The 20,432-nt window shown below is 38.8% G+C and overlaps 1 protein-coding gene across 1 annotated transcript; it reads left to right on the forward strand.

The window, feature by feature from the left end:
- The first annotated feature begins 2,408 nt into the window (after window positions 1-2,408).
- LOC103516393 (transcription factor Sp3) lies at window positions 2,409-19,980 on the forward strand. The gene is made up of 11 exons (XM_026828804.1): window positions 2,409-2,601; window positions 2,929-3,134; window positions 3,528-3,784; window positions 4,407-4,620; window positions 6,542-6,702; window positions 9,908-10,128; window positions 16,627-16,858; window positions 17,370-17,538; window positions 18,314-18,460; window positions 18,645-18,980; window positions 19,434-19,980. Exons 1-10 carry the CDS (start codon window positions 2,418-2,420, stop codon window positions 18,921-18,923), a joined length of 2,070 nt encoding a protein of 689 aa, XP_026684605.1. The 5' UTR covers window positions 2,409-2,417; the 3' UTR covers window positions 18,924-18,980; window positions 19,434-19,980.
- Window positions 19,981-20,432: the final 452 nt, after the last annotated feature.

A 20,432-nucleotide genomic window follows, 5' to 3' on the forward strand; every position in this document is an offset into this window, starting at 1 on the left:
TAGAAAATCACCAAATTAGTTGGAAGAGATGCTGATTTGGAGGGTTTTTTATCACAATAAACAGAACTTCCTTATCAATCACGTGGGACGCAAAACACTTCGACATTTCCAAAGTCCAGTTCTAGAGGAAAACAAAGTTTTCCTGAACAGCCTGAACTTCGCAATTTTTTTCCATTCCATTCTTTACAAAATGGTACGTTACCTTGTCTGAAGTCTCGTCAAATTCTACTTTGATAGAAGGTGAAGACATTTCGAAGCGTGCAATTTAAACGGAAATTTGGAAATGTAAACTTAGAAACACATTTTCTTCAAAATAACTAAAGAAAATCCAGGGCAAAGATCATTTAAATTAACAAATTTATTAAAGAAAATATTAATTAAAAAATTCACAAACTTCTTCACTTTTCTTTTCTGTTTATTTTTTGCTTCTTCTCCTACTTCCCCTCTCGCGCTACTGAGGTCTTGAAAAAAGGGAAGGGCGTACTGGGGCGCTAGGGAGGAAGTAGGCGGATGAATACAACGGGTTGTGTACCAGGAGGTAAGAGAGCTGTGAACAAGTAGTACAGAGTTAAAAATTTGGAGGAGTGAGGCCACAAATATTGGTTAGTCGCCATATCAAACCAGAGTTGGTACAGTCGAAAAAAGTAACGTCATTTTTTTCTAGCTAATTTACATGAGAAATTTAATGATTGTTCCCATAATTTTTTGGTGATCTTGGACAGCCCCATTATGTATTAATTAAGGATTTTTTTTTGTCGAGGATAAAATACTCCCGGGGCGGGAACGAACCCCTGACCTAGCGCTTAAAGTAACGCGCTAACCTCCAAGATAAGGGCTTCCTCATAAGGAGTCCTCAAAGGCCCATGAGGTCCAAAATCTAACATGTCCAAAATCTTACATGTTTAAGAAAAATCTCTTACACCCAAGCGCAAATTTTTTCATCAAAATCGAACAATTTCTTCGAAAGTTAAAAATTTAGTGCTGTGAAAGGCAACCATAGATCCAAAGAGATCGAGTGAAAACTGAAAACTCACTTCGTTCTTTCAACTAAACAAAAAGGGGGAGGGAGCAAAACCAGGCCTCACATTTCCCTTTCAACTACACCTGAATCCACCGATCTCGAACCTCCTTGACAATGCTTCTTTCACGTACCCAGCGTCTTCAGGCTGTATTGATTTTCCTTTCTCAAAAGTACAAAATCTACTTACATGTTTAAGAAAAATCTCTTACACCCAAGCACAAATTTTTTCATCAAAATCGAACAATTTCTTCGAAAGTTAAAAAGTTAGTGCTGTGAAAGGCAACCATAGATCCAAAGAGATCGAGTGAAAACTGAAAACTCACTTCGTTCTTTCAACTAAACAAAAAGGGGGAGAGAGCAAAACCAGGCCTCACATTTCCCTTTCAACTACACATGAATCCACCGATCTCGAACCTCCTTGACAATGCTTCTTTCACGTACCCAGCGTCTTCAGGCTGTATTGATTTTCCTTTCTCAAAAGTCCCAAATCCGATTTTTCTGCCCAATCTGAGCCAAAAAATCGACAGCAAATCGTTCCAAATGACCATTTTCAGAGTGGAAATTCAAAATCAAACCCGTAGGCCGATTTATTTTGCGATTCTCAGCGTACTACTTTTTCTGACGCGAGATTTATTTTGTGAGTAGGTTGTGAATGGGTGTGATGTGGGCTATCTAAGGCTTTGTAATCTGGACATCCTCCAAGCTCCGAGCTATAGGGGGGGCATAGTAACCCAATGTCAGGGCTGGGTCACAGGGGGGTTGCCCCGGACCCATTTCACTACGGGGCCCCAGCAGTTTTTTTTTTTTTTTTTTTTTTTTTTTTTTTCACTACGGGGCCCCAGCAGTTTTTTTTTTGTGTTCTTCTTTTTCTTCAATTTTTCAAAAATAAAGTAGGTAATCATAATAACAAAAATCATTAAAAAAAAAACATTACCACGCCATCCTATATTTAGCTTGGAGGGTAGCATGTCTAACTTAATAAGCGTTAGGTCGCGGGTTCGATTCTGGCCCTGGGCGAATTTTATCCCTAACAGATAAGAGGTTTGTTCTAGCTTGTCTTCCTTCTCTCTTCGCTTTCGGGACGATAACAGCTTCTTATGATAATTTACAGCCACATAATATTGGGGTGACGAATTCTCACGAGTTGCAGTGTTCGAAAGTCGACGAGACCTTTAGGAACAAAGAGCGAGTGAAGGAAGACAGGATAGGAGAAAGCTAGCCGTTCCGAGACCTAACATTATCCGTTCAGGATAAAATCTGCCTCGGGTGGGAATCGAACCAAGCGAACTATGGCTGGCCACTAAGAGCGAATCCGGGGTTGAAAAAATTTAGAATTGTCTAGAACCCAGCATAAAAAAAAAAAAAAAAAAAAAAAAAAAATAACACAATCCAGCCGATGCAAACAGTTACCGTGGATGGTCAGGAAGCTCTGTTTATACCTTCGGCCCCACCTCAGAATCAGCATCAAACTCTGCAAGTACTCGCTGGACAAACACTCATCACTCCCAATGGTCAAATTATACGGGGCCCAAGCAGTGTGGTTCCACAGTATAACACCATTCAGCTACCTTTCTCAAATAGTAAGCAGATTGAAATAGAGTAGCTTTTTTTTTTTTTTTTTTTTTTTTACTGGGGTTTTTAAACTCCATTTTAGTTAATCTTGTGGATTTAGCAATCTAATAGGCTGAAATTTTAGAAATTAACCAATCAGATTGCTCAATCCAAAAGTTAAACTTAAATGGAGTTTAAATTCACTTTGTAAACCCAGGAGCAAGAGTCCAAATTCAAAAATCATTAATTCATAGGTTGTGTCTTCTATGGGAGAAGGTAGCTCTATATTTTGTCAATGATCTCTCTATCCAAAAATAGCCCCTCTTTTTCTGATGTCTTTATTATCATGTTCACAGCCGGCAACGTGTCTGTGCGACCCGCCAACATCCCGCAAGTTGTCCAGCTGCCTCAACTACAACAGACGGTACCCGTGCAAGTGCCCATCACAGCCAATGGGCAGACTGTATTCCACACGGTACACTTCCCGATACAAGCCCTCGGTCCAAACATTCTACAAGCCCAGGCAGCCAATCAAATTCAAATGATTCCACAACTCTCACAGGTAACCTTAGCTCTTACTTTTTTATTTTCTTCTAATATTTTACTTTCTAATACATCAGACATTTGCTCATTTGGGGTGCACTCAGCCTTGTGAAAACAAGTGAGTGCCTACTTACTTAGTTACTTTAATCAAGTTGCAATCAGTGGCAGGATTACCAGTGTAAAAAGATTATTTCAAAATGGTATCTGATTGCAAAGGAGACACTTAGTAATGCTGTGATATCCACAAAAGTTGTGAAATGGCCTGTTTTTACCACAAATAATTCATGACTTGATATTGACAGCTTATACACTGTGAGATGGGGTCTCATATCTCACCTGTCACAGACATGAAAAGCAAGGAGAGTAATAAGTAAAATGTACATTGAAAGCTGATCTTGTTTTGTTCTCTCAGATACCCCAGGTGACTCAAGTTGGCCAGGGCACAACTCTCGCTCAAATCCTGACACCAAACGGTCAAATACAGACCATCCAGATCCCCACGCAACAGGCGAACAATCAGCAAACCATTCAGATTGTACAAGCTCCTAGCCAGAGTCCTATTCAGCAGCAGCAACAACAACAGCAACAGCAACAACAGCAAAGCTCTCCACAGCAACAGCAGAGTAATAGCAACGGAAACAGCAACACAAACACAATCACTGTAACAAGGTAAGAGTTTTCTTTCGGAAACGAATGCGGTATCCTATTGGAAACTGAGGGATTTTTTTGTAATGTGAACTGTAACTGCTAAAGTATTATCATCCCAAAAGCAAAGACAGAAGGAAGACAAGATAGGAGAAAGCCAGCTGTTCCGAGACCGAAACCTTATCTGTTCAGGATAAAAGTGCTGGGTCCTGGTTTGACTTCCGCTGGGGACAAACTTTATCCTAAACAGATAAGGTTTGTTTTCACAACGTCTGGCTATTGTGCATTTTATTGTACGAAGAAGAACTCATATGTAAAGTGAAGGTTAAATGTAAGATCGAAGATGTTTTTATTGAAAAAAAAAAAAAAAATTAATGACAATGAAAAAGCTCAGGGAAGAGAGGAAGGCAGGGAAAACCATCTATTGAGATGTTGCGTTAGCAACCAGAATACAGAGTGGACTGGTGATTGTAAATACTGGGTGGATACACAACACTGGCTTTCTCCTCTCCTGTCCCCTCTTCTCCTTTTTTCTTTTGAGACCGTAAAACCTCTCTGTTTATACTTCCCTCTATAGGTTAGGTAGGTACTCTATTTTTTTTTTTTAGAAAACTTGAAACTCACTTTGCCCTTTTAACTATTTCAGCTCCCCCAGTACCAGCGCAACAAGCACGAGTATACAAATGGACGTGAAACCAGTCACCAGCAACGCTACCAGTATAGCATGGAATGGTAATACGGTCACGTGTACGCCTACCATGCAGGACAACCAAACCAGTCAGCCCCAGAGTATAGTTATTCCCCAGCAGGCGCTATCTCAGCCTATCTCTGTACAAGGTAAAAACTTGATTGAAGACGCGGTAACTTTGTGAAGGTCCTTTCTAACTATTGGGTTGTAAGTAATTGTAACTATTGGTTGTATGGTTGTTCACTTTTTGTGCAAAAAGTGAATTAGTATTCGTTTTTCATACAACACAAAAGGTAAAAACTGCCGAAAAAACTTTTTTTTTTTTCAAGATGAGTGTTTCACCGCCGTTCTTATTTCGTAGCAATGAAACAACTCCTACATTAGACGCGTGTGGTCTGCGTCGTAGCATGCCCATCCCGTAGTATGCCTCTCATCAGATGGGCGAGAAGAGACACAATACTTCTTAAGGTGCTGAGTCAAAACGAAGGTTGATTTAGAGGCTGATGCAGAACGCCCGTGAACACGGGAAAAGGCGAAGAACAAGATAGATCGGGCAAGTCGGAACTCTTGACGTTCGCGCGCCTCCCGGCATCTTATATTTTTCATCAAACCTTCTTGAGCCAGCCTAGTTAGCTTAGTTGGTAGTGCGTCTGCCTTGTAAGCGCTAGGCCGCGGGTTCGATTCCCGCCCGGGGCGGATTTAGGTATATCAATCTTTTATTAGACAAACTGCTCAACTATTGAGTTGCCACTTGACACAGTATACTGAGTCAGACACAAAACGTTATAAATTACAAAGAATTAATTTGGCGATGGGATTAGTACGCAAACTAAGGAGAAAGATTGCCGGCCTAGTTAGCTTAGTTGGTAGTGCGTCTGCCTTGTAAGCGCTAGGCCGCGGGTTCGATTCCCGCCCGGGGCGGATTTTATCTTCTCCCTCGCCGTAACGTTTACCACAGAGTGACTTTAAACTCGGTTCACGTTTAACCCTCGGATCAAGCAAATCTGATTGGTTGATCACAAAATGCAGGTGGAGTTCAAAATTTGAAGTGAGAAGTCGAAAACACAGTCCTGTTAGTACGAAGAACCCCCGATTCAGTTTTGACGCCACCTTTTATGTTACAAAAAAAATAAGCATACTCCAGCGCTCGCAGAGTAACCACCTCTCTCGCGTATTTTTGGTCTGATGTTGAGAGTATTCTCGAGAGGTCACCAAATTTCATTTGTTAAAAGTCGAATCTTGATATTGTCCTTTTAATTTTTAATAAACATACTGTTGGTAATCTTATGGAAACGGGTTACTGTGTCAAGTAACATGATAAAGAATGATAATTTGTCAAGTGAAAACATAGTACATACCTATCATTCTTTATACTGTTGGTAAGCCATAATGTACACACGCTTCCATTTTTCTCACGAACAGGCAGGCGCTAAAATTTACGCGCTGCGATTTGTGAGTACCTGGCTGTAAATCAAGATTCCACTCGCGCCAGCCTAGTTAGCTTAGTTGGTAGTGCGTCTGCCTTGTAAGCGCTAGGCCGTGGGTTCGATTCCCGCCCGGGGCGGATTTTATCTACCTGAGGACATATGACAACACTGTAATGTAGATAAAACACTTGGCAACAATTTTACCAATTTGGACGGGGCCGTCTTGGTTGGTGATACCCTTGGAAAACCGTTTTAGTTTAGTGTTTTCGTAATTTGGGTCCTTTCCCTCATCTTTTATCAATGGTTATATCTATGCACCTTACTTTTGGACACTGTTCAAATTTTGGACGCATTTCAAATGGCTGTAGCGGGATAAAGCCCCCAGTTTGGCCACTAAGACTTCCAGTTTATTCGAACTTTTTCCTCGTCAAATCTACAGGTCGAAAATGTTGTACCTACCTTACGCTTAATGGGATCTTGTGAAATCTGTACTCTAAGTTATTTGTTAAGTTTTTTTACGCCGCGCGCCGACTCTGTTTCAAAGGCTAGAAAGAATAGTTATTTGTTAAGTTTTTTTACGCCGCGCGCCGACTCTATTTCAAAGGCTAGAAAGAAGAAGATGAGCTAAGTTTTCCATCGATAGCTTCCGGTCTATATTGAAAACAGAATTACCTCAAGCTCCATATTATCAATGGTAAACTGAAGTATAACCAACTTGGACTCCTCAAGGGCATCATCAATAGCCTCCTCAATCTCGTGGTCACGCCTACTCGTCTCACAGTCCGCGGGTTCCCGGTTCGGTTCTTCTTCCCTCATGGGGGACCCGAGTGAGGATTCAGTCACCACTGCCAGCATAGTTCGGAGGGAGGCGATTTTCTGCTCGTTGATATGTACGGTCAGTTTGGGCAAGTTGCCTGAGATGGTGAGCGAGGGAAACTGAGGGTCTGTTGTATACATAATGCGACGGTCGATCTGGGGAATAAACATTGAATAATTAACTTTATTAAAAGGAATTTTAACTGTGTTAAGCATACATGTTCAACATGTTACCAGTTTGCCAAAGTTAATCAAAATAGGGCAAACTTTCAGCGAGTTTTGGCGAGACACACAATTTCTTAACAATATTTCAAATGGACTTTTTTTTAACAAGTTTCCATTTATATTTGATCGACAAAAAACTCAGAACATACATTTTTCTTATAAATGGTATACCTATCCGTATAAGCAGAGCTTGTGCCACGATTTTGACTATACCCAAAATGTAATTTGTTCCAAAATTTCATTAAACTCGGACAAACAGACAAATGGAGAAGTTGCAATTGGGAAAACATTATTAATAATAGGTCGATTCCTACGTAAAAAGTTGTGAAAAATCCAAATCTGAGGTCAATACTCTAAAAAAGTAACTTCAAAAGGTCGAAAATTCAATTTTTAATTGCCGTTCCAATTAAAAAGTTCAAACAGTTGTGACGTCAGACTTCACGTCAAAATGCGCAGAAACGCTTGCGCACAAACAAACGAAGCGGGAGTCATGAATTATGACGTCATCGGCAAATGCAAAAGTTTGCAAAGGCAAGCATTTATCTGAAATAGAAAACACCAATAATCGTCTTCGTACCTGGTTTGAACCAATCCTATGGCCATCTCGGTGGCAGCATTACCAATGCTTCGTGCCAGGTTGGTCAAATATTGGTTGAACTCTTTGGCACATGAACCCAGCTCTACTAGAAACCTGGCGGAATGAGTATACCATACCGAAGCCAAGCGTATGTGAACATTGGCGAAATCTGAAACCAGAAGGGTCATTGTTATATTTGTTGAAAATTGAAACCAGAAGGGTCATTGTTATATTTGTTGAAAATTGAAACCAGAAGGGTCATTGTTATATTTGTTGAAAATTGAAACCAGAAGGGTCATTGTTATATTTGTTGAAAATTGAAACCAGAAGGGTCATTGTTATATTTGTTGAAAATTGAAACCAGAAGGGTCATTGTTATATTTGTTGAAAATTGAAACCAGAAGGGTCATTGTTATATTTGTTGAAAATTGAAACCAGAAGGGTCATTGTTATATTTGTTGAAAATTGAAACCAGAAGGGTCATTGTTATATTTGTTGAAAATTGAAACCAGAAGGGTCATTGTTATATTTGTTGAAAATTGAAACCAGAAGGGTCATTGTTATATTTGTTGAAAATTGAAACCAGAAGGGTCATTGTTATATTTGTTGAAAATTGAAACCAGAAGGGTCATTGTTATATTTGTTGAAAATTGAAACCAGAAGGGTCATTGTTATATTTGTTGAAAATTGAAACCAGAAGGGTCATTGTTATATTTGTTGAAAATTGAAACCAGAAGGGTCATTGTTATATTTGTTGAAAATTGAAACCAGAAGGGTCATTGTTATATTTGTTGAAAATTGAAACCAGAAGGGTCATTGTTATATTTGTTGAAAATTGAAACCAGAAGGGTCATTGTTATATTTGTTGAAAATTGAAACCAGAAGGGTCATTGTTATATTTGTTGAAAATTGAAACCAGAAGGGTCATTGTTATATTTGTTGAAAATTGAAACCAGAAGGGTCATTGTTATATTTGTTGAAAATTGAAACCAGAAGGGTCATTGTTATATTTGTTGAAAATTGAAACCAGAAGGGTCATTGTTATATTTGTTGAAAATTGAAACCAGAAGGGTCATTGTTATATTTGTTGAAAATTGAAACCAGAAGGGTCATTGTTATATTTGTTGAAAATTGAAACCAGAAGGGTCATTGTTATATTTGTTGAAAATTGAAACCAGAAGGGTCATTGTTATATTTGTTGAAAATTGAAACCAGAAGGGTCATTGTTATATTTGTTGAAAATTGAAACCAGAAGGGTCATTGTTATATTTGTTGAAAATTGAAACCAGAAGGGTCATTGTTATATTTGTTGAAAATTGAAACCAGAAGGGTCATTGTTATATTTGTTGAAAATTGAAACCAGAAGGGTCATTGTTATATTTGTTGAAAATTGAAACCAGAAGGGTCATTGTTATATTTGTTGAAAATTGAAACCAGAAGGGTCATTGTTATATTTGTTGAAAATTGAAACCAGAAGGGTCATTGTTATATTTGTTGAAAATTGAAACCAGAAGGGTCATTGTTATATTTGTTGAAAATTGAAACCAGAAGGGTCATTGTTATATTTGTTGAAAATTGAAACCAGAAGGGTCATTGTTATATTTGTTGAAAATTGAAACCAGAAGGGTCATTGTTATATTTGTTGAAAATTGAAACCAGAAGGGTCATTGTTATATTTGTTGAAAATTGAAACCAGAAGGGTCATTGTTATATTTGTTGAAAATTGAAACCAGAAGGGTCATTGTTATATTTGTTGAAAATTGAAACCAGAAGGGTCATTGTTATATTTGTTGAAAATTGAAACCAGAAGGGTCATTGTTATATTTGTTGAAAATTGAAACCAGAAGGGTCATTGTTATATTTGTTGAAAATTGAAACCAGAAGGGTCATTGTTATATTTGTTGAAAATTGAAACCAGAAGGGTCATTGTTATATTTGTTGAAAATTGAAACCAGAAGGGTCATTGTTATATTTGTTGAAAATTGAAACCAGAAGGGTCATTGTTATATTTGTTGAAAATTGAAACCAGAAGGGTCATTGTTATATTTGTTGAAAATTGAAACCAGAAGGGTCATTGTTATATTTGTTGAAAATTGAAACCAGAAGGGTCATTGTTATATTTGTTGAAAATTGAAACCAGAAGGCGTATGCCGTGACGTCAAACTTCACGATTTACCGGTATTATTTAAATCGATTTATCTCGGTATCTAGAAGCCGTAGAAGAAGAAGAAAAATTCCGTTGGTCCTCATTTTTCCTGCTCTATGACTTTGAAACATCACCCAAGTAAGCGCAACTGATCTATTAAACCTAAAGGGAACATTACCGAGGTAAGCCTTGGAACCTACATGCTTCGTTCCTTCAATAAGGCCTGTCTTAAAACCTGTCAATAAACCTAATTCGTTCCTTTAAGAAGGCGTCTTAGACAGCCTGTCAATCTAGAGGGCTTCGAGCCCAGCTACTCACCCACAGTGGCTTGTACTTTGGCTTCGCTCATGGTAGCGGTGGCTATTTTCTTGGCCACAATCACATTGTCTTTCGCCACGGCTCTCAACAGAAGGACGTTGAGACGATGGAAATCGAACGCCAACTCGGTGCGGGTCGATCGGCGGTCTGTGGATTGGGTTAAGCATACATGCTTGTCACAAATGTCGTTTCCCGCTTAATATACTACGCTAAATTTTTAGCTAACTCCCCTTTAGGGGTGAGCTATCAATTTCTAACGAAAGTCACAACTTTGGGTCGGGGTTGTGTTTTTCGGGGCTTTTGGGACACTAGGAAGCTATTCGCTATGAAACTCATTTTGATATATATACATATATACACATTATGCCAGCGAAAGTTTGTCACTCGATAACTCAAGAACGGCTAAATATTTTTCAACCAAAGTTGGTACACTAGTAGACCTTGGGTCAGAATAGAACTGTATAGTTTTTGGGTCAAATTGATCGAGCGGTGCGCGAGTTATTCACTGTTGAAGGTCGGGCAGTCGATTTGGTTTTTGGCTTATATCTCTGAAACGGTTTGTCCGATCTCAATGAAATTTGATATCAATATGTAAGACAATATTTTACACCTTATTGTAAATTTTCATTGAAATCGATTTATCGGTTTTCTTGATATTAAAGAAAAATCGATTTTCCTAACTAAAAAACCGAAAAAAGTCGTTCTCAGATCGTTCTTAGAACGAACGTTAGGGGTTGAAATTATGCCAAATATTCTTCCCTAAAACATATCCAAATTTCAACACTTACTTTTACCCCGTTGGAAATGACCAAAAAGCACATCATAGGTACCTATAACTTCAACTTTTATACAAAATACTCAACCACACCGGGGATTTAGCTCTACTAACGGTGATGTGTTAGAATTTTTTGACTTTGCCCCGGAATGTATAAAGAAGAGGAGTGAAAAATGTGAGATGCGCACAGAAATTATGTACATATAAGAGTTTTTTTTTACGGTGATAGTAATTAATTTTTAAAATTACATTATTCCATCATTATTCGTGTTAGAAGATGCATTATCTGCCTACTTTAAATGTTCCACGTTTGTAGTATCCATTTTCCCTCAATGTTGATTTTCTCTCCAGTACCTATACATTAGCATTAGCTGTTTGTATAGGTTCAATAATTCTATTTAAAGTGACATTTATGAGGGTGACGCAACCCTTTTTCACGAAAATTAATCACCCTATCAGATACCAAATTTACCACGTTTTCAAAACGTGGTAAATTAATATCTAAAACGTGTCTTTTTTTTAACGACCTCTAAAACTTAACCTCGTTATTGTAACTATGTGGCACGTTGTTTGTTTTATGGTTGAATGGTAGAGATTGCCTTAGGCAATAAATTTCGCCCCTTGATTGTAATTTCTGTGTGTATTTTGTGTACATGTAATTATAAACAATAAAGAGTAAATAATAATAATAATAATAATAATATAATAATAATAATAATAATAATAATAATAATAATAATAATAATAATAATAATACATTTGTCAATAAGCATGAAATTTACACCGCTATATAAACTGCTCCGATATTTCCAATCATACCAGTACAGAAATCTAATCGGTGCACGGTAGTAAATCAATTTCAATCTATAAAATCCACCACTTTTTCGGCGATCATTTTCCTCCAGGCAGTTTTAAACAGTTATGGCATTCTCGCGCAAAACTCTGGTGTGTTTGGCAGTGCTGGTTGTCTACTACTTGTCTGAGGCCAGTGTAGGTGTAACTGTTCCCAGCGGTCCGATAAATATAAAATAGAAAGTAAAAAGGAGATGAGCAGAAGAAAAAGGAGATTAAGGAAAGCATAAGCAAAAGAAAAAGGAGATAAGCAGACTCCGGCGATAAGGAGAAGAACGAGATGTAGAAAAGAAGAAAAACAATACAGAAAAGCAGAAGAAAGAAGCGTTGATGAAGACACAGTGGACAGAGTGGATGAGTTACCGAAAGAAGAAGTGATGAAAGAGCCTCTTAAAAAGTCAAATATAGAAAACATGGTTATTATTTCCTGTTTGTAAAAGAACTGATGAAATGTCAATGAAATAAACATGGTTACATATTTGTACAATATACAGCAATTCTTTCAAATCGTATTTTTATTATTATTATTTTTTCTTTCTTTACGTTGTGGTCAAGACGCTCGTCTGGTAATCAGAAGGGTATGGGTTCAATGCCGGCCGAGCTAGGGAATTTCATCAACATTATTTGAAAATCTGATCACACTAATAGTAGTCTGTAGTAGCCTACTGCTGGAGTAAATGGACTTTTGTGTCCTATGTGCTTATTTTAAGGTATAATAGTAAGCATTATACCTCAACCTGCGTTTCGAGTGGGTATTAGGCTGGCACAGTCCAGGGTTCAATTCCCGACAGAGTCAAAATTTCTTTTTGCCACTCTGATTGACTTACGGTGTACAAATAGAAAACACACAGCTAGCTTGGAGGGTAGCCCGTCAGCCTTGTAAACGCTAGGTTGCAAGATCGATTCCCGCCCGGGACATCAAATTTGTAAAAGCAAAACAGAGCTTTTACAAACTTCGAAATGATGCTACTAAACATGTTACCAATGGGTTCGAACCCCAGTCATCCGGATTACGAGTCCAACATTTTACCTCTAAGCTTTTGGAACTATGTTCAAGGGTTTTATAGTCAATCCATAATCGTTCCATCTTGGGACGCGTCGATGTACGAAGCCTCTCCACCTATTTCGATCTTTGTATAGTAAAATATTACCAACATATATTTTACGTGAGATTTGCCATGTGTGATATAATTTATTTCGTATAACTTTTCGCGCTCTTACTTACCTGTAAGTTGAACTCAACATCTTCAGTCCTGTTACTCAGTGAGAATTTCGTATCCAGTGATAGTTCTTCGTAGGACTTGAACGGAGTCAGAACAGTCAGGTTTAAATAGGAGTGGGTCCAATTGAGTTGGAATTGAGATTGGATCTGAATCTGGGATACTATTTCGCGAGTCGTTCCCCAACTCAACTCAGAACGAAGCGAGTTTTCACTGTGAAAAAATAATAAAAATAAAATAAATAATAGAAAGTAAAAAATGAACTACTCTTTTCAGAGGACTACTGAGTCAGACTCCTAAGTAGTATACAGGGTGTCTACCAAAATGGAAAAATAAAATTCCCTGACTTTTCTCGGTTTTCCAGTCCATTTTTTCCAAATTTCCAGTCTACTTTTTCAAGATTTTCCACCCTATTCCCACTGCCTCACAACAGATTTTTTTTTTCTTTTTTTTTCATGTAATGTTCCCAAGCCTGTTCAACATTAATTCTCCAATCTTTTTTCATCCCACTAGGGTAAGGGCTTAAGTCCTCCATTTGCACATGAAATAACTGCGCCGCATTTTTTTTGTAATTTTTCGGTCTACACATTCACACATCCTGGGGGATGAAGGTTAACACGAAAAGAATGAGGAACAGCGCCGCAGGCAAAAATTGTGAGCTATACAATCTATAGAAACTAAAAATTTTAGGACCGGCCGCAAGCGAAAATTTTGGTTTCATCAATTATTTGCGGTAAAAAAACGAGCTGAAAAAATCTGCGTTTGCCTGACATCGAACCCATAACTGCGAATATCGTGAACAAACCGCGGATACTGCGCACAAAACGCGAATACCGCGAAAAAACGCGAATACCGCGAACAAACCGCGGATAACGCGAACAAACCGCGGATACTGCGCACAAAACGCGAATACCGCGAACAAAACGCGAATACCGCGAACAAAACGCGAATACCGCGAACAAAACGCGAATACCGCGAACAAAACGCGGATAACGCGAACAAACCGCGGATACTGCGCACAAAACACGAATACCGCGAACAAAACGTGAATACCGCGAACAAAACGCGAATACCGCGAACAAAACGCGAATACCGCGAACAAAACGCGAATACCTGCGAACAGAAAACGGCGAATACCGCGAACAAACCCGCGGATACCGCGAAAACCGCGGATACCGAGAACCAAACGCGGATACCGCGAAACACAATCACGCGAATACCCGAAAACAACCGCCAGATACCGCGAGCCAACGCGAATATCACGAGCAAACCGCGAGGACCTTCACTTATGGAAAATGAATGGGGAAATGAGAAATGGTAAATTAATTCCAACTTCAAACCCTATGGTCAAATGTAGGAGAATCCTCCCCTCAACCCCCTACATTTCCCCTGACCCGGGCGCCTACCAGTTTTTTGGTAGTAGGGGGTCAAGGGGAGGTTTCTTCGAACTAGTGATTTTTGTCCAGCCAGCAGAGGGCTCATTCTCTCTTCTGCTTTCAGACTGGAAAGTTCTCTCTGCTCCCTCTCTCCTCTCTGTGAATATCTCCAAATATTTCAACATGATTTTTTTTTACAGGTTTCCATTAGAGTATTTAAGATGCCAAGTGAGTCTTTTCCTATGTAAATTTTCACGAGAAATTCAATCGGTGTACATGTAAGGGTTCTAGGAATGATGGTTCACGAAATATGACGCCTTGTAAGCAAGCCAATATCAAAAATTTCGAAAGTTATATCCACTTTTTTTTACACCAATAATTTAACGACTCGCTGATTTTCTCGAATTTATTCCCCCCCCCAATACGTTTCTATAGAACACAAAATTACAGCGCCCCCTCAAGGTTGCATACTTTTTTTACTGAAAATTCTTTTCCCATTTTTTTAGGCTTTGGAAAATTTCCCCTAATACATTTCTATAATTACAGCGCCACAGGCGAAATTTTTTCGAGAAAACATGAGTTGCCTCTCAAAGATTGCATACTTTTTTATGGACCGAAAATTCTTTTTTTTTTAGGCTTTGAAAAATTCCCTGACTTTTTTGGATTTATGTCAATTTTTTGAGAAATTCCCTGACAATTCCCTGACTTTTCCAGTCTCCGTGAAATTCGCTGACAATTCCCGGTTTTCCAGTCTGGTAGACACCCTGGTTAATCCAATGGGATTAATAGAATAATTGATTAACAAGTCTTCAAATGTGGTCCCGGGTTATAGACTCTTTTTTCTCAATTTCTATTCTGTGTAGGTACTGTGCTACCATGTATTACAGTGTATTATTTTCTGTGTACAGTGTACACACATAAAATATAACTTGACAGCAACGAAATAATCTGTGTATGTATTCTGTGTTCTGTATTGACTTAGTTTGACATTATCCGTGGTTCAGTGAACTATAAATCCTACTCAGATAATCCTAAAGCATGTGAGATTTATGATTGAGGGTATGATTACTGAGTGATTATACAAAGTATGATATGTACCTAGAAGCTAGAAAGAGAAGCTTTGTATAAGAGGGGTTACGCATCTGTTAAAATGTTCCATAAACTAAAATGTAGAAAAATTTAATGGGATTTGACATTCAAAGAGGAACTGAAGAACTTAAAGGGGGGCTTTTCACCTTCGCAGTTACAATTTCTTCTATGAAACTTTTTTTTTTAAAGCAAGCAAACGCGTAACCAACTAACTAAATAAATTGATAATTCTATAGTTTGTACCTAATATGTTGTATTCCTGTTTATTGTACTGATTAAAAATAAATAAATTAGAGCACCTTTTGCTATTAGTAAAAAACTGATGAAATCAATTTAATAGTAAGAAAACAATATGTTAAAATACAAAAAGCCAGCCTAGTTAGCTTAGTTGGTAGTGCGTCTGCCTTGTAAGCGCTAGGCCGCGGGTTCGATTCCCGCCCGGGGCGGATTTGCTCTCTCGCTTCTCAGGCCAAGTGTTTGTCTCTGGAAAACACTTTTTCCTGGAATTCATGTCTCTTCTATGGCTCTGTGAAATGGCCATATTGGAATGTAAAATGTAAGCTCTCTTTTAATAGTACCCCTCTTTCTTCTTTTACCTACCTCATCTGTCTGATTCTCCTGCCCTACTTTTCTCTTCTGTACATAATGTCAGAGCTGTATCCCATTTGAACCAAGGTGTTCATTATTTTTTTATAATTAAGGTCTACTTTATAAAAACTTTTTTTTTCTTAAGAGGTTTCATAGAGGGAATTAATTTAAGAACGGAGTTCTTATCGTCCCCAAGGCGAAAAGAGTAGAAGAACAGGAATCAGGATAGAAGAAAGCCATACCGACTATACGACATTACGGTTAGAGATGTTGTAAAAGTTAGGTTAGGAGAACACCCAAATAAGCATCATTCAGTAGGATAAGGAAAGTCGTGTGATGTTCACACCAGATTTTTGTTTACTTTATTAATCATGACTGGGGTAAAGGGACTTTTTAGTCTCATTCGAGCAGGATAAACAAGGTATATTCTATTCATTAAAAATTTCTGTCACACTGCACTGCACAGAAATTCTGAAATATTATATTATGACCTTTGTAAAATAATAGGTGCTTTCCTGCAATGATTGAGTAACTAAAGCAAGATTTCTATGGTTCAATGTTATCACCTGTACTACCTAACCTCTTCTGGGCTTTCAACGCAGCAAAGAGTGTCCATAATAAAGTCTTCTTCTTCCTAACCTTTACCTACTTAAACAAGGTCGGCGTTTCTTGTCAGTCTCTTCTAGGCAGCCCTGTTGTGTACCTCGTGTCCTGGTAAATTTTTCTCACCTGGGTCTTGATTCTCCTCCAGTGTCCATGATAGAGTAAGTCGAATTCTTTTCTCTCCTTGTTTCAGCGGCCCAAGGCCAGCAAGTGCAGCAGCTTCAGCAGGATCCTAACGATCCCACCCGGTTCCAAATACTCAACCTGTGTTCTCCCGGTGGTGGGGGAGTGACCACAAGTATTGAGATGGTAAACCAGGAGGAGGATAGTTTGGAAGAGAAACCACGCTCCAGGAGAGTGGCATGTACCTGCCCCAATTGTACGGAAGGAGGAGAGAGGTGAGTGAAGAGATAGGGGAGATAATATTAATTACTGGGGGAGTGACCACAAGTATTGAGATGGTAAACCAGGAGGAAGACAGTCTGGAGGAGAAACCACGCTCCAGGAGAGTGGCACGTACCTGTCCCAATTGTACGGAAGGAGGAGAGAGGTGAGTTAAAAGGGGGGGGGATGTACCTATTTTCCTTTCGGAAACGCAAACCGATTCCCATTTCGCGCCATCTTAGATTTCCTATGGTTTACAGGCCCTACCACCCAGAAGAGGGGAAATGATAAAAAAATAATAATAATAATAATAAATAAATTAAAGAGTCTATCTCTCATTTTAAGGGAGATGTTTTCATACATGCTACATGGGTGTCTGTGGGGAAACACCATGGAATATGCTTTGGCAGCCAGGGTGTTGAAGTTGAAAATTTATAAAACTACCGCAGAGGTCAATAATAAAATACGACTCAGTTCGTACTTTTACCCAGCGCTAATATCGACTTTATTTTCGTGTTCCCTCAGGACGGCAGACCGGAAGAAGGTTCACATTTGTCATATCGAGGGCTGCAACAAGGTGTACGGCAAGACGTCACATCTGAGGGCACATCTTAGGTGGCATACCGGCGAACGTCCGTTTGTCTGTACGTGGCAGTTCTGCGGGAAGAGGTTCACGCGATCCGACGAACTGCAGGTAAACGGAGGGAGATTTGGAATCGAGAGGACTGTGGTTCGAATCCTTCCAATGACATGGTGTAGTTTGTTTCACTGAGTTCCAGACAGACAAAATAGACAGAGTAAAAAAACAAAATGATGGAGTGAACTGTAACGGCTAAATTCTTAATGTCCCGAAATCGAAAAAAGACAGGATTGGGGAAAGCCAGCGGTTCCGAGAACGAACATTATCCGTTCAGAATAAAATCCGCCCCGGGCGTTAATCGAACCAGCGGCCTAGCGCTTAGAAGGCAGACGCTCTACCAAACCAAGCTAACTAGGCTGGAAACTATGTAATTTGTTTACAATTCGGGGTGCAATATTCCTACCTACTGGACTCCGCACACGGAAATTTCGTCAGAAAAGACCCCAATTTCAATGTAATGGAATGTTTACAATAATTTTTTTTTTTTTTTGTTTAAAAGATGAGTGTTTCACCGCCGTTTTTATTTCGTAGCGATGAAACAACTGCTACATTGGACGCATGTGGTCTGTGTCGTAGCATGCCCATCCCGTAGTATGCCTCTCATCAGATGGGCGAGAAGAGACACAATACTTCCCATTTAGGTGCTGGCTCAACACGAGAACACCAGAAAGTAACCCGTTGAAATATTTGCAATCGAAAAACAAGTACAAATTTTTGTCGATGGTGGGATTCGAACCCGGGACCTTCTGCATGGCAAGCAAGCGCGTTACCACTGGACCAACCGTGCCCCTGTACCACTGGACCAATTCAATTCTTTTCTTGTTTTCAGCGGCACAATCGTACTCACACAGGAGAGAAGAGGTTCCAGTGTTCTGAGTGCCACAAGAAATTCATGCGAAGTGACCATTTGCAGAAACATATCAAGACCCATTCTAAAACCCGCTGTACGTCACTGGTCATGAACTTCTCAGATAATGTAAGTACTTTGTACTTTCTTTGTCCTATAAGAAGGAAAGTAATGTAATCGGGTCAAATTTTCGATGGTCAGTTTTTAGTGCCAAAACACGTTTTGAGGTCCCCAGAGCAAACTTGACTTGGACTCCAACCACCAACCTCCAGATTCATGTTTTGTAAATATATGATTATTTCTTCTCCCACAGACCGTCGTCACCGAGGATTCCAAGCTAGAACTATCTGGCGGTAGTACCGGGGCCGGGACCCCAGAGTCCTGGATCAACACGGACGGGAACCGCTGCTTCCTGGTCAACATCGAGGCGCCGGGAACCAACGGGGGCGCCGAGTCGCCGGGGCTCCGTCCCCTTTCCCCGGACGATGGGGGCAGCTCCTCGTCGGGGGATGAGAAGATGATGATCACGCTCGGAGGGGAGACGGGAGAAGGCTCGGAGCTGACTATTGTGACGGACGGGACGGACTGCTAGTCACACGGGGATCCTCTACTCAATGGTTCAGCCGGGTCGGGCCTTGGCCTGTCTAGCGTAAGTATATTGACTATATGTATATTATGTAGAATTCTCTATCAGATGATTTACATTAGAAATTTTACTCGTTACTAAATTAATAAAAAGAAAGAAAAATGTTCATAATATTTTGACCAAGAGGAGGGATTAATGTCTGAGGCATTTGCTTTCATCCGACCCCATTATAGAGATTTTTAAAAAGTCTGATAAAGGGAACTGTAAAGCTGTGTCGTCGATCGACGAGGTAAATCTACATATGTTGTCAAGGCAGTGTGGACGTTTTCAATTGACATGGATTGATGTCGATCGACGACCGTCGATTGTGTGTGGACACATCTAAACAACGGAGGTCTTTTCATCCCGAAATCGAAGAGTGAAGGAGAACAGGATGAATAATTGAACTGCGAAACTATCCACATCCAAAGTACCATGTCTAAATTATGTTTCATTGTTTTGTGTTCTTTTCCACAGGATGTAGTTTTGCTGGAGGTTTTGAATCAAGTAGAGGACATTTCCATGTATAGCAGCGACTTCAATATCTAGTATACTCAATTGCTATATGGGATTAAGTATATCCAGTACTTAGTACACTCAAATGCTTAGTACATTGGATTAAGCATACCAGTATATGTTCATGGATTAAGCATACCTTCAGTTGTAGAGAAGTTAAACTGAACTCTTGTAAGTTTGCACAGAGGTGAAAAATTAATCAAGCCTTTGGGACTGACGAATAGTTAGCTATCCCAGAGTCATAATAATTAATAAATCTTAAAAGACAAACTTTTTTCAAACACTTTGAGTTTTATACTAACTTTTCATAAAATCTTTAATAAAAATCTCACATATTTTAGAGTAGTCTAATATGCATATTTTCCATCAAATTTTATCGTTTTTGTTGTGCCATGTGATTGTTATTCTATGTACAAATTTTGTTATTTTTTCATCATTACCTACTTTATTATTGTACATATTTCACCATTTATGTATAACTTTTTAACTTTATACTTACAACTCGAACGTACAGATTATATTAGAAACCCTATCATAATCATAATATATTTATGTACACACTTAAATAGTTCAGTCAAAACTGGTGAAAACAGACTGTAAAAATCTGGCTAAGGATTAAATCTCTGTAATCGAAAAATATTTTGTCCCTTGGGATTTCTTAAAATTTGATTTGACTGAACTATCTTTTTCTCGAATTTAATCAAAATCTAGTCACTAATTTTATTTTTACAATAGTAGGTATTGTTTTGTCTGTAAATATTTCATATATTGTATTGTTTGAACATAGCATGAATATTGTATTAAATTTGTATGATGGTATTGTATAACTTTTTTTGTATTTTTACTTAGTAAATATATTTATGGATATTAATAATTATACTATACATGGTCCCATTTTTTTTTTCTTCTCTATATTAAGGTGCTTGACAGCTTTACCCTGTTTCATTACATTTTTTTTTT

Source organism: Diaphorina citri, unplaced genomic scaffold (assembly GCF_000475195.1).
Source record: "Diaphorina citri unplaced genomic scaffold, Diaci psyllid genome assembly version 1.1 scaffold1558, whole genome shotgun sequence".
In the NCBI taxonomy this organism is placed as follows: domain Eukaryota; kingdom Metazoa; phylum Arthropoda; class Insecta; order Hemiptera; family Psyllidae; genus Diaphorina; species Diaphorina citri.